Raw genomic sequence first — 13171 nt, 5'->3', positions numbered from 1 at the left:
GAGTAAAGCTCCCTCTACACTGTCCTCCCATCAATCACTCCTAGGACAGGTGGCACAGCGTTTAGCTCTGCTGCCTCACAGAACCAGAGACCAGTTCCAGCTTCGGGTCACTGTGTGGAATGTCCATGTCTGTGTGGGTTTTCTCTGGGTGTGAGTTTCCTCCCACAGTCTAACGATGTGCAGGTTAGGTTGATTGGCCGTACTAAATTGATCCTTAGTATCAGGGGATTTGACAGGGTAAATACCTGGAAGTTAGGGCCTGTGTGGGATTGTTTTCAGTGTAGGCTTGATGGGTCAAATAGCCTCCTGCATTGTAGGGATTCTATAATTCTAGGCACAGAACGGAGTTAGATACAGAGTACCTAGCGGAGTCCGGATGCATCTTGTCCACCTCGTGGTTTATTCAGTTGCAGAAAGTGAAGCCATATGGATTGGAAAAGTATGCTAAGAAAAAGTTGTTTCTTACAACATTCCTCCATTCCTGTTATCCCTTTTTCCATCTTCCAGTTATTTCCCAGTCGGCTTTCTTGGTGTTGAAGACTGTTTGTTATTTTAATATATTCATTTATGGGATGTGGGTGTTGTTGCCAAAGTAAGCATTTATTTTCCATCCCAAATTAACCTTGAGAAACTGATGGTATGGAACCTTTTTAATCTGCTACAGTCTCATCGGTACACCTACAGTGCTTCTAGGGAGAGAGTTCCAGACTTTTAACCCAGCAACAATAAAAGAATGGTGATGTGTGTCCAAGTCAGAATGGTGTAAGTTTTGGATCGCTTATGACTACCACATCTGAAATCTGGATGTTTTGCTGTGCGTGTGCAGGTACAGCCATTGTCTAAAATTGAAGTGGAAGATCTCCTTCGTAAAGGGGCATATGGAGCCCTGATGGATGAGGAGGATGAAGGATCCAAGTTTTGTGAAGAGGACATTGATCAGATACTTCTTCGTCGAACTCGCACTATCACCATTGAATCAGAAGGGAAGGGCTCCACATTTGCAAAGGTCAGTAGCAGTTTTCCGTCACAGCTTTATGCATCCCACTGAAAATGTCCTACTACTCCTCCTAATACATATGTTCATAAATCTTCAACCTGCTCTTCTCTTGCAGAAGGTGACTAACTTGCTCATGATTTACGATGTGCCTGCCCTGTTTACAGCAGGTTCTGCACTTAGTGGTTTGTAAGGCAGTTGTGAATAGAATATTCTAACGACTGGTATTATTAAAAGAGGAAATCAAAAATCACAGTCTGTTTGTTGTTGCACTGGAATGATAGCTGAGAATTTTGAACCTTGCAAAACAGAAAACTGTTGAGCTTGATTTTGGTCATTTGCTGTGCCACTCCGTCAGAGGTATCTGAAGATACTAGAATCCACTAGCTTGTGCTTTAGAGGGGAAGGTGGGGTTGACAGACAGCCAGAGTTCCATCTCAGAATTAGGAACAGGCCTTTCAGCTCTCCAAGCCTGCACTGACCATGCTGCCCGACTTAATTAAAACCCCCTACCCTTCCGGGGACCATATCCCTCTATTCCCATCCTATTCATGTACTTGTCAAGATGCCCCTTAAAAGCCACTACCGTATTCGCTTCCGTTACCTACCCGACAATGAGTTCCAGGCACCCGCTGCTCTCGTGTAAAGAATCTGCCTCTTTACATCTCCTTTAAACCTTGCCCCTCGCTCCTTAAACCTATTTCCCCGAGTAACTGACTCTTCCACCCTGAGAAAAAGCTTCTGACTATCCACTTGTCTATGCCTCTCATAATCTTATAGACTTCTATCTGGTCTCCCCTCAATCTCTGTCGCTCCAGTGAGAACAAACCAAGTTTCTCCAACCTCTCCTCCATAGCTAATGCCCTCCATACCAGGCTATTATCTAATGACTTAAGCTGTAAAGAGTTACTGGTATGGACATTAGATGGATGGACCCAGTTGTTATGTTCCCCATTTCTCTCTCTCCCCTTCCCCACCGTGGAATGACCTACTAATATTTACTATTGGATTTCTCACCTCTTGTCTACTTGGGTGAACTGGAATCTTATATAGGAATCTTACCACACCAGTGCAGGATAAATGTTTACAGGATACAATGTTTGCAGGACACATTCATCCCACCATGTCTGTGCTGGCTCTTTGCTCAAGCAATCTCAAATAAATACGATGGCCACCCTCTCCTCATACCCTTGTTATCAATTCCAGACTAATTCCATTGCCCCACTCTTTCCCATAATCCTGTGTAACCATTCCCTGTGCTAAACCATTTCCTGTTCCAGCAACTCTGCAAAGATATTTTGCCTAATCTCTCCCCTTAGTAACTATTTTAAATTGTTGACATTTCACCATTGATTCCCCAACTAGTGGAAGTCTTTGTGAGTCATTGCCATGAGGAGAGCAGGAACAGTGGAAAGAAGAGTAAAAACTTAACTTGCTTCCTCCATTTGATTAACATATTACAGTCTTAATCATGCAGTTTGATGGTACTACTCATTTGCTGCAGTGATCATTCCTCCCTTGAGGGAAGGGGAGTGTTTCTCAGTCAGGACTTACTGAGTTCCCCTAGGCAGAGTTAAGTGTGAGGCCACATGATGCAGCAGATTCTGCCAGTCTAACGTCAGCCCTGTTCCCAGTATCATGATGTGAACTCTGATCATTTTGGGATCCATCATGTTGAATTATTAATGTGGTTCTCCCTGGACCTCAGGATGTTGGCTCAGAAGGTTCTCAAAGGGCTAATTCTATACCACCATGTGCTCAGTGCATTCATTCAGGTCAATTTTTAACATGTAGTTAAACACATTTGCTTGCAGGCACCATGCCATGACCCAAGGATGGTGTTAATTCATCCGTCCTCAGGAATCCTTTGTAAGTCTGGGATTGTGCCTGGTTAAGTCATGTTAATGTCATTTGTGGGCCTGTTAATATCTGTTTGTCAGTATTAGCCTTTACAAGGACAAAGAGCTCCATTACAAAGAAAAAGTCTTTAAAAAGGTTTTAAAAAACCCTGGATCTGTGCTGTATGTTTTTTCTGCTCCAGGCCAGTTTCGTGGCTTCAGGGAATAGAACGGATATCTCTTTAGACGATCCCAACTTCTGGCAGAAATGGGCCAAAATTGCAGAACTGGATATTGAGTCGAAAAATGGCAAAGTAAGTGGTTTCATCAGTGCTTATCTTGGACAAGGGGTTCATACATGTCATTATCTCAAAACACATTTGAAAATATAGGGTTAGTATTTGGACTGTAAGAAGTAATGCTGAGACCAGTCCCTAGCTGACCTCTGATATACTAGCCCACCTGGAGAAACAGTTAATGTTTTGAATCTGTATGGCTTTTCTTTGAAGCTCTTATGGACTAATATCACTAACTCTGTTTCTCACTCACAGATGCTGCCGAACCACTTTGCTGTTTCTGTATATTCTGTTTTTATTTCAGATCAGCATCTGCGGTATTTTGCTTTTATTATGGTAGCATTGTGGTTATGGTATGGGACTATTAGCCCAGAGGCTTACACTGTTGAGTCGGAGACATGGTTTCAAACTCTAGCACAGCCACCAAGGAATTTAAATTTAGTTAATAACTAAATCAGGAATAAAAAGCTAGTATCCTAATGTTGACCATGAAACTACTGGTTTGTTGTACACCTCCAAATGGTTCACTAATGTCCTGTAGGGAAGGAAATCTACTGATTTTACCCATCTGGCCGACAGACAACAGCAATGTAGTTGCTCTTAACTACCCTCTGAAATGGCCTGGGATGTCATCGTTAGGTCTAATTGTCAATTAGAACTGGGCAGTAAATGCTGCTCTTAGCAGTGATGTCAACAACCTATGAATTAAAAGATATATTTTTATTAAGTGTAGTGTACACTTTCAGTCAGGACCATTGAGAGTCTGGCATAGTTTATTTATATCCTTTGTACGAAATGTGAAATTAGTGCTTCATTTGCCTATTTGTATGGGCATTGAAGATCTAGTTGGAAAAAGAATTGCACTTCTCCCTCCACTGGTTCACCAAAAAAACTGCTCATTCATTCAATTGCAGGAATTGTTGGTGTATTTTTTAACGTAAACTAAAGCAGGGGTAAGGAGCAGGGAGTGGGCAGGGATGGAATTGCTTGAGAACAGGTGCCTGGAAGCTTTTCTGCAAATGGTGAGGTCGAGAGAAGCTCAGAGGACTTGAGGTTGCAATGGGAAAATAACCCTGGATAATTGGATGAAGCAATGTTGTGGGGATAATTGAGGACAAGATAAGAAGGCAAGTGGCATTTTAGTATGTATTGGAAGAGTAAGGAATAATAAGAAAGCCTGGCTAAAATTATACTTTGCAGAGACCTAGAGGGCTGTGTACAGTTCTGGCCTCTTTGCTGGAGGAAGGATTTTCTTGCCTCACGGGGCGAGCCGTAAGGTTTATTAGACTGATTGTTGGGAAGATGAGAGATTGAGTAGAATGAGCCTCGATTCCCTAGAGGCTGGAAGAATGAAACATGCCCTCCATGATATGTATGAAATTCTTAGAGAATTAGATATTGTTGATGTAGAGAAACTTCCTTCAATGGAATTCTGTAACTTGGGTCCTAAGCGGTTTACCATTTTGGACTGAGGAGAGATTTCTTCACTCAAGGAGGCTGTGTATCTTTGGGATTCTCTAGTAGAGAATGCTTATGGATGCTTATCACTGAGTATATTCAAGATGGATTGATAGATTTTGGATACTAAACGAGTCGGAAGTCGATGTTTGAGAATTGCTGCTCTGGTAGACATTCAGCTTCCTGTGGAACCTTAATGAATAGCTGGGGCGGTGGGGATGTGGCTGGGAAGAAGAAAACAGAGTATGTTTCAAAGGAAGTAATGATGTACATCTGATATCTTTCACAGGATAGCTTGGTGATTGATACACCACGTGTTAGGAAGCAGACTAAACACTACAATTCATTTGAGGATGATGAGTTGATGGAATTCTCTGAGCTTGATAGTGACAGTGAAGATAGACCTTCAAGGTCTCGCCGACTGCATGACAAAACCCGCCGATACCTCCGGGCAGAGTGCTTTCGGGTGGAAAAGAACCTGCTGATATTTGGGTGAGTATGTCTACAGGATTTCTCTTGGAGTTAATTTAATAAAAAGTGTAATGAGTTTGAGCAAGAAAAACTGACTTGCAATTCCAGCATATCTTTCTCGATCTCGATCTCTTTGGCACGTGCCAAAGCACTTTGCAGCCAATTAGGTATTTACAGTTCTGTGAGGGAAAAGACAAGTTATTTCATGAAACAGACTTTGATGCTTGTCCTGCTGCTTTCTGTAGTTGGAAAGTTGATGAGGTTAATGATGGTACATCAGAAGTACAAAAAGGGCTAGGAGTTTGAGGTATCACTTGTTAGCGTATTTGACTTTGATGTCTCTAGGAAGCACAATGCTACCAGTTTTGGTCCAGATCATTAACTCAAGGCTCAAATCTTGCATATAAAACCATTTTATAATTCATCTGTCTCTGTGACTCATGGTCTGAAGGTATTATTCACTGGGACTGTTGATGAATTTTAGTGAAGTGGATTCAGTGTCAGTAGAGTTCATGTCATGATTACAATTCCTTTTAGATCAGACTTTGTAAAGGATGTTAATGTTAAGGATGTTAACCCTGTTTTTGACACCGGTTCCTGAAAGGAAACTCCTCTACTTTTTGATCCTAAAATCACTTTGATCAGGAAAAAACAAAACTGTCTCTGAACCAACTAGCATCTTTACTGATTTGATTGTGGCTTAAGAGCAAGGTCCACAGTGGCAGTTAGCTGCCTTTAGCATAGAATCATAGAAACATGACAGTGCAGAACAAGACCATTCGGCCCACTGAGCCTACACCAACAACAATCCCATTTAGGCCCTATACTGTAAACCCACATATTTACCCTGCTAATCCCTCTAACATATGCATCCTGGGACACTGAGGGGCAATTTAGCATGGCCAATCGACCTAACAACTTAGGAGTGTGGGAGGAAACTCTCACAGATATGGGGGAACGTGCAAACTCCACACAGACAGTGACCCGAGCTGGAAATTGAACCCAGATCCCTGGTGCTGTAAGGCAGCAATGCTAACCATTGTGTCACTGTGCCACCCTTTATGTGTTAAAATAACAGAAACTGATGGCCACTTGCCTCATTATTAAAGAAATGTACTTGCATTTGCAAATACCCTTCAAGGCAATAGATACTTTAAATCATCGAGAAAAATAGCAGAGGAATCTGCCCTGGCTGTGTTTCCACACTAATTAATGCCTGCTTCCTGACCCTTTCCTCAGTAGAATCTCTCCAGAGTTCTGCTGTAATGTGGAAATGGCTTCATAGGAATAGCTCCAACCTGACATGGGCAGGACAGTGGCACAGTGAATAGCATTGTTGCCTCACAGAGCCAGGGACCTGGGTTTGATTCCCAGCTTGAGTCACTGTCTGTGTGGAGTTTGCACATTCTCACTCTGTCTGCGTAGGTTTCCTCCAGGTGCTCTGATTTCCTCCCACAGGCCAAAAGGTGTGCTGGTTAGGTGCATTGGCTGTGCTAAATTCTTCCTCAGTGTAACCCAAACAGGTGCAGGAGTGTGGCGACTAGGGGATTTTCACAGTAACTTCATTGCAGTCTTAATGTTAGCCTACTTTGTGACTAAAAGTAAAGATTATTAGTCACAAGTAAGGCTTACATTAACACTGCAATGAAGTTACTGTGAAATTTCCCTAGTCATCACACTCCAGCACCTGTTTGGGTCAAAAATAAATAGACTTTAACTTAAACATTTCTACTTACTAAAATGGTGATTGGGATTCATGGCAAGTTATAGGCTGCTGTTTAATCAAAGTTCTTATCTGAAGTATGGTGGGACACTCATTGTCCTGTATTGCAGGTGGGGTCGATGGAAGGATATCCTGTCACATGGACGTTTCAAGTGGCACCTGACAGAGAAGGACATGGAGACCATTTGTCGCACACTCCTGGTTTATTGCCTGAAACACTACAAAGGGGATGAAAAGATTAAAAGCTTCATCTGGGATCTTATTACTCCCACAAAGGATGGACAGAACCAAGCATTGCACAATCACTCCGGTAACAAGATTGTCTGAGGCAGATTTAGTTATGAGTTTTTATTTGAGATCTCAACCCTAATTCTGTTTTCTGTTGCATTTGTCTGTCTCAAATTAAACTGGAATACAGAGAGTGCATAAAGATAACTGAGATAGGATTTTATTTCCCACACAACACACAAAGTTGTTCATAGAACATAGAACACTACAGCGCAGAACAGGCCCTTCGGCCCACGATGATGCGCCGACCAGTTAAAAAACAATGACCCACTAACCTAAACCAATCCCTTTTCATCCATAAACCTATCCACGGATCTCTTAAATGCCCCCAAACTAGGCGCATTTACAACTGCAGCAGGCAGGGCATTCCAATCCCTCACCACCCTCTGGGTAAAGAACCTACCCCTGACATCCGTCCTATAACTACCCCCCCTTAATTTAAAGCCATGCCCCCTCGTGCTAGCTTTCTCCATCCGAGGAAAAAGGCTATCACTATCCACCCTATCTAAACCTCTAATCATCTTATATGTTTCAATAAGATCCCCTCTTAGCCGCCTTCTTTCTAGCGAAAACAACCCCAAATCCCTCAGTCTCTCCTCATAGGACCTCCCCTGCATACCAGGCAACATCCTGGTAAACCTCCTCTGCACCCTCTCCAAAGCCTCCACATCCTTCCTGTAATGTGGGGACCAGAACTGCACACAGTACTCCAAGTGCGGCCGCACCAGAGTTGTGTACAGTTGCAACATGACGCTGCGACTCCTAAATTCAATCTCCCTACCAATAAACGCCAAGACACCGTATGCCTTCTTAACAACCTTATCTACTTGATTCCCAACTTTCAGGGATCTATGTACACATACACCTAGATCCCTCTGTTCATCCACACTATTCAAAGTCCTCCCATTAGCCCTATACTCGATACATCTGTTATTCCTACCAAAGTGAATTACCTCACACTTCTCCACATTAAACTCCATCCGCCACCTCTCGGCCCAGCTCTGCAACCTGTCCAAGTCTCCCTGCAAACTATGACACCCTTCCTCACAATCTACCACACCTCCGACTTTGGTGTCATCAGCAAATTTACTAATCCACCCAACTATACCCTCATCCAGATCATTAATAAAAATTACAAACAGCAGTGGCCCCAAAACAGATCCCTGAGGCACACCACTCGTAACCGAACTCCATGACGAATATTTACCATCAACCACCACCCTCTGTCTCCTATCTGCTAGCCAATTCCTGATCCAATTTCCTAGACTACCCTCAATCCCATACATCTGCATTTTCTGCAGAAGCCTACCATGGTGAACCTTATCAAACGCCTTACTAAAATCCATATATACCATGTCAACTGCCTTACCCCCATCCACCTCTTTGGTCACTTTCTCAAAAAACTCAATAAGGTTAGTAAGGCACGACCTACCCGCTGCAAAACCATGCTGACTATCTCCAATCAATTCATTACTCTCCAAATAACTATAAATCCTATCCCTAATAATTTTTTCTAAAACCTTGCCCACAACAGAAGTAAGACTCACCGGTCTATAATTCCCGGGGAAGTCTCTGTTCCCCTTCTTAAACAATGGGACAACATTCACTATCCTCCAATCTTCCGGTACTATACCAGAGACCAACGACGACCTGAAGATCAGAGCCAGAGGCTCTGCAATCACCTCTCTTGCCTCCCAGAGAATCCTAGGGTAAATCCCATCCGGACCAGGGGACTTATCTATTTTCAAACCCTCAAGAATATCCAGCACATCCCCCTTATCCACTGCAATACTGTCTATTTTACACCCCTGCAACCCAGTGTCCTCCTCAGCTATATTCATGTCCCCCTGTGTGAACACCGAAGAGAAATGTGTTCAGATGTGGAAAGCTAGACCCGATGTACAAGTTGAATTGCTCACACTATTTCAGAGGGATTTAATTGTTCAAGGGCATGGGAAAGGTACTGGAAAATGGGATTCTGATTGATAATTCTGATGTGGAGATGATATTGGTGACATATTCATATGGCTTGAGTTGTGGATAAAGGATGCAGACAATGACAGACTACCTTATTGGTTTGTTGTTTCACCAGCTGTGCAAAGCTGGCTTCCTAACCGGAGGGTGACCATGGAGATGTTGAAATCCTGTCCTGCAGTGAACTGCAGCCAAAACCATTTGAAAAACTGACTCATCAAAATCAGCATTAGCTGCACTCTGAATTAGGCATGATCGACTGAATAGTGAACCCCAGAGCAAGTCAGGAGGTGAGATCCAAAATGTTGGATCACCACCAGCTTTTGAAAACAGGGATCTCTTGAGTGATGGTTGATATAGACTGCACTTCGCATTGAAGGACCCAGAGCTTACTAATCAATGCTCTTGTTGATCTTTAACTAAAAGAGCTAATCCTATGTGTAGTATGGATATTAAAATTGTAGAGCCTTGCAAGACAGCTGTGCAGCCCAGCAGGCAGCATGGTGGCATAGTGGTTAGTACTGCTGCCTCACAGTGCCAGGGACCTGGGTTCAATTCTAGCCATATGTGTCTGCCTGTATGCAGTTTGCACATTCCCTCCACGTCTGCATGGGCTTCCTCTGGGGTTCTGGGTTTTTTGCTAAAGTCCAAAGATGTGTGGGTTAGGTAGATTGTAAAAAGTCTGACAACACCAGGTTTTAGTCCAACCTATTTATATGATAATATACTCACTAGCTTTCGGGTTAGCCCCTTCGTCAGGTGAATGGAGAGTTCTGGCCTCAGACAGAGCATATAAAGCACAGACAGTTTAGAGATTACTGATTAAAATGCGAATCCTTACACCTAACCTGCTGTTCAAGACCTGAAGTGGCTGATAATGTGAGTGGAAGGAGCACTGATCACAGTTTAAAGAGATATGTATTGTCTCCAGACAGTACAGTAAGTGAGGTTTTGCAAACCCAGGCAAGTCACGGGGGTTACAGATAGTGCGACATGAACCCAAGATCCCTGTTGAGACCGTCCTCATGTGTGCGGAACTTGGCTATCAGTCTCTGCTCGGCGACTCTGCGCTGTCGTGTGTCGTGAAGGCCGCCTTGGAGAATGCTTACCCGAAGGTCAGAGGCTGAATGATTGGCCATGGGATGTATGGGATCATGGGGATAGGGCAGAGGGGAGGGCTAGACTGGAATGCTCTTTCAGAGAATGGACTTTATGGCCTCTTTTTGCACTGCCAGGATTCTGCAATTCTTCCGTGATGCCTATGCTGGCTCTTTGGAAAAAAAACTATTCAATTAGTCTGATTTCTCAATTCTTTCCTTACAGCCCTACAAATTCTTTCTTTTCAGGTATTTACTCACTTCCCTTATGTACAGTTGGAGCTACTTCCAGCGCACACTCGTAAAAGAGAACCTCCTGCAAGTTCTGGAAATTTGAAATAAAAGCAGAAAATGCCGGAAATATATCAATTCTTCAACACTTCAGGGCATTGTGTTTGAGTGCAGGAAGTTGGGGAGGTTATAGCCAAAGTGGAAATTCTCATGCTGAAATATATTTTATTTTGTGAATCAGTGTGTTCAGTAATGTAAGGCCTTGTTCCATTTCCTTCCAGGGTTATCAGCACCTGTACCCAGGGGGAGGAAAGGCAAGAAGATGAAAACTCCACTATCCCAGCCAGAACTGAAGAATGCTGATTGGGTGGCCAGCTGTAACCCAGATGTGCTCTTCCATGATGATGGCTATAAGAAACATCTCAAGCAGCATTGCAACAAGTGAGTACATGTGTGTGAGAGTGGGAGAGCAGAGCCCAAGTGTTGTTTAAAGTTGTGAATGAACATGGCACTTGGGTCGAGCAAGTGGTTCTTGGTACAATTGACCGTGCCCAGACAAAGTGTTGTATTTCTTTTCAAAGGACTGCATTCTGTTCTCTCTAGTAGTTTGACGCAACTGAGTGGTTTGCTTGGTCGTTCCATGCTCCGTATAACTGAGTCAGAGTCAGATAGATTTACAGCATGGAAACAGGCCCTTCGACCAAAAAACCTGTCCATGACGCCTTTTTTTTTAAACCCCTAAGCTAGTCCCAATTGCCTGCATTTAGCCCATATCTCTCTATATCCATTTTACTCATGTAACTGTCTAAATACTTTTTAAAAGACAAAATTGTACCCGCTTCTACTACTACCTCTGGCAGCTTGTTCCTGACACTCTCCACCCTCTGTGTGAACAAATTGCTGTTCTGGACATTTTTGTATCTTTCCCCTTTCAGCTTAAACATATGCCCTCTAGTTTTAGACTCCCCTACTTTTGGGAAAAGACATTGACTATCTAGCTGATCTGTGCCCCTCATTATTTTATAGCTCTCTATAAGATTACCCCTCAGCTTTCTGTGCTCCAGAGAAAAAAGTGCCAGTCTATCAAGCCTCTCCTTATAACTCAAACTATCAAATCCCGGTAGCATCTAAGTAAATCTCTTCTGCGCTCTATCTAGTTTAATAATATCCTCCCTATATAGGGTAACCAGAACTGTACACAGTATTCCAAGTGGGGTGGCAAGGTAGCACAGTGGTTAGCACTGCTGCTTCACAGCTCCAGGGACCTGGGTTTGATTCCCGGCTTGGGTCACTGTCTCTGTGGAGTTTGCACATTCTTCTTGTGTCTGCATGCATTTCCTCCCACCGTCCAAAGATGTGCGGGTTAGGTTGAGTGGCCATGCTAAAATTGCTCCTTAGTGTCCTGCAATGCGTAGGTTAGAGGGATTAGCAGATAAATATATAGGGATATGGGTTAGGGCCTGAGTGGGATTGTGGTTGTTGCAAACTCGATGAGCTAAATGGCCTCTTTCTGCATTGTGGGATCTCTATGAAGTGTGGCTGTACCAACATCTTGTATAACTTCAAAAGGATGTCCCAACTCCTGTATTCAATCTTCTGATCGATGGAACCAAGCATGCTGAATGCCTTATTCATCACTCTGTCCACCTATGACTCCACTTTCAAGGAGCTATGAATCTGTACCCCTAGATCTCTTTATTCTGTAACTATTTCCGACGTCCTACCATTAACTGAGTAAGTCTTGCCCGGGTTCAATCTACTGAAATGCATCTCCTTGCATTTATCTAAATTAAATTCCATTTGCCATTCGTCAGTCCACAGGCTCAATTGATCAAGATCCCGTTGCAATCCAAGATAAACTTCTTTACTGTCCACTATGCCACCAATCTTGGTGTCATCTGCAAACTTACTAACCATGCCTCCTATATTCTCATCCAAATCATTAATGTAAACGACATCTTAATGTAAACCAGCACTGATCCCTGAGCACACTGCTGGTCACAGGCCTCCAGTTTGAAAAACAACTCTCTGGCTTCTGTTATCAAGATGTGGGTATGCCGGCGTTGGACTGGCGTAAACACAGTAAAAAGTCTGACAACACCAGGTTTTAGTCCAACCTATTTATTTGATAATATACTCACTAGCTTTCGGGGTTACCCCCACCTGACGAAGGGGGTAACCCTGAAAGCTAGTGAGTATATTATCAAATAAATAGGTTGGACTAAAACCTGGTGTTGTCAGACTTATTCTGTTATCAAGCCAGTTTGATATCCATTTGGCTACCTCACCCTGGATCCAGTGAGATTTAACCTTATGCAACAACATACCATGTCGTACATTGTCGAAGGCCTTGTTAAAATCCGTGTAGACAACATGAACCGCATTGCTCTCAGTGGACTGGACCCACTTCTGCTTTGTAAATCTTTTCCCCATTGCACATAACTGTGGTATGTGAGAGGCAGAATCTAAATAGGTAGAAGTTGCTGTGCTCCTTTCTGTCTTGAGCTTCATTTTATTTTGCACTTTGTTTACTCCCAGAGTCTTGCTTCGAGTCCGGATGTTGTATTATCTTAAACAGGAGGTTTTGGGAGAGGCTGCTGACAAAGCTTTGGATGGTATTGATGCAAGGTACGTCAAATGGCAAAACTGTGTCAGTGTAAACTAACTAGAAAGTTGATGCTGAGCCACACTGAGGAAGAAGGCCTCAGTTTCAGTTCCTCTTTTTGAATGATTTTAAGCATGATGAATGGGAAACCTTGGATCAGGGTGAAGTTAGCCAGGATGCTTCCTTCCTCTGTTGG

General features: G+C 43.2%; 1 protein-coding gene across 4 annotated transcripts in view; it reads left to right on the top strand.

Moving 5' to 3' along the window:
• chd6 (chromodomain helicase DNA binding protein 6) overlaps positions 1–13171 on the top strand; it is a 219200-nt gene that overhangs the window by 156613 nt on the left and 49416 nt on the right. For all 4 annotated transcript variants that reach the window (XM_080204564.1, XM_080204565.1, XM_080204563.1 and 1 more), the window contains 6 exons: positions 827–1006; positions 3036–3146; positions 4876–5078; positions 6891–7090; positions 10652–10811; positions 12909–12998. In XM_080204564.1, the coding sequence (XP_080060690.1) occupies positions 827–1006; positions 3036–3146; positions 4876–5078; positions 6891–7090; positions 10652–10811; positions 12909–12998 (944 nt within the window). The remainder of the gene's footprint in view (positions 1–826; positions 1007–3035; positions 3147–4875; positions 5079–6890; positions 7091–10651; positions 10812–12908; positions 12999–13171) is intronic.

Source organism: Carcharhinus amblyrhynchos, chromosome 16 (genome assembly GCF_965287045.1).
Source record: "Carcharhinus amblyrhynchos chromosome 16, sCarAmb.v2.hapA, whole genome shotgun sequence".
Lineage (NCBI taxonomy): Eukaryota > Metazoa > Chordata > Chondrichthyes > Carcharhiniformes > Carcharhinidae > Carcharhinus > Carcharhinus amblyrhynchos.
The sequence above is the reverse complement of the archived record's forward strand: the minus strand, read 5'-3'. Positions and strand labels throughout refer to the sequence as shown.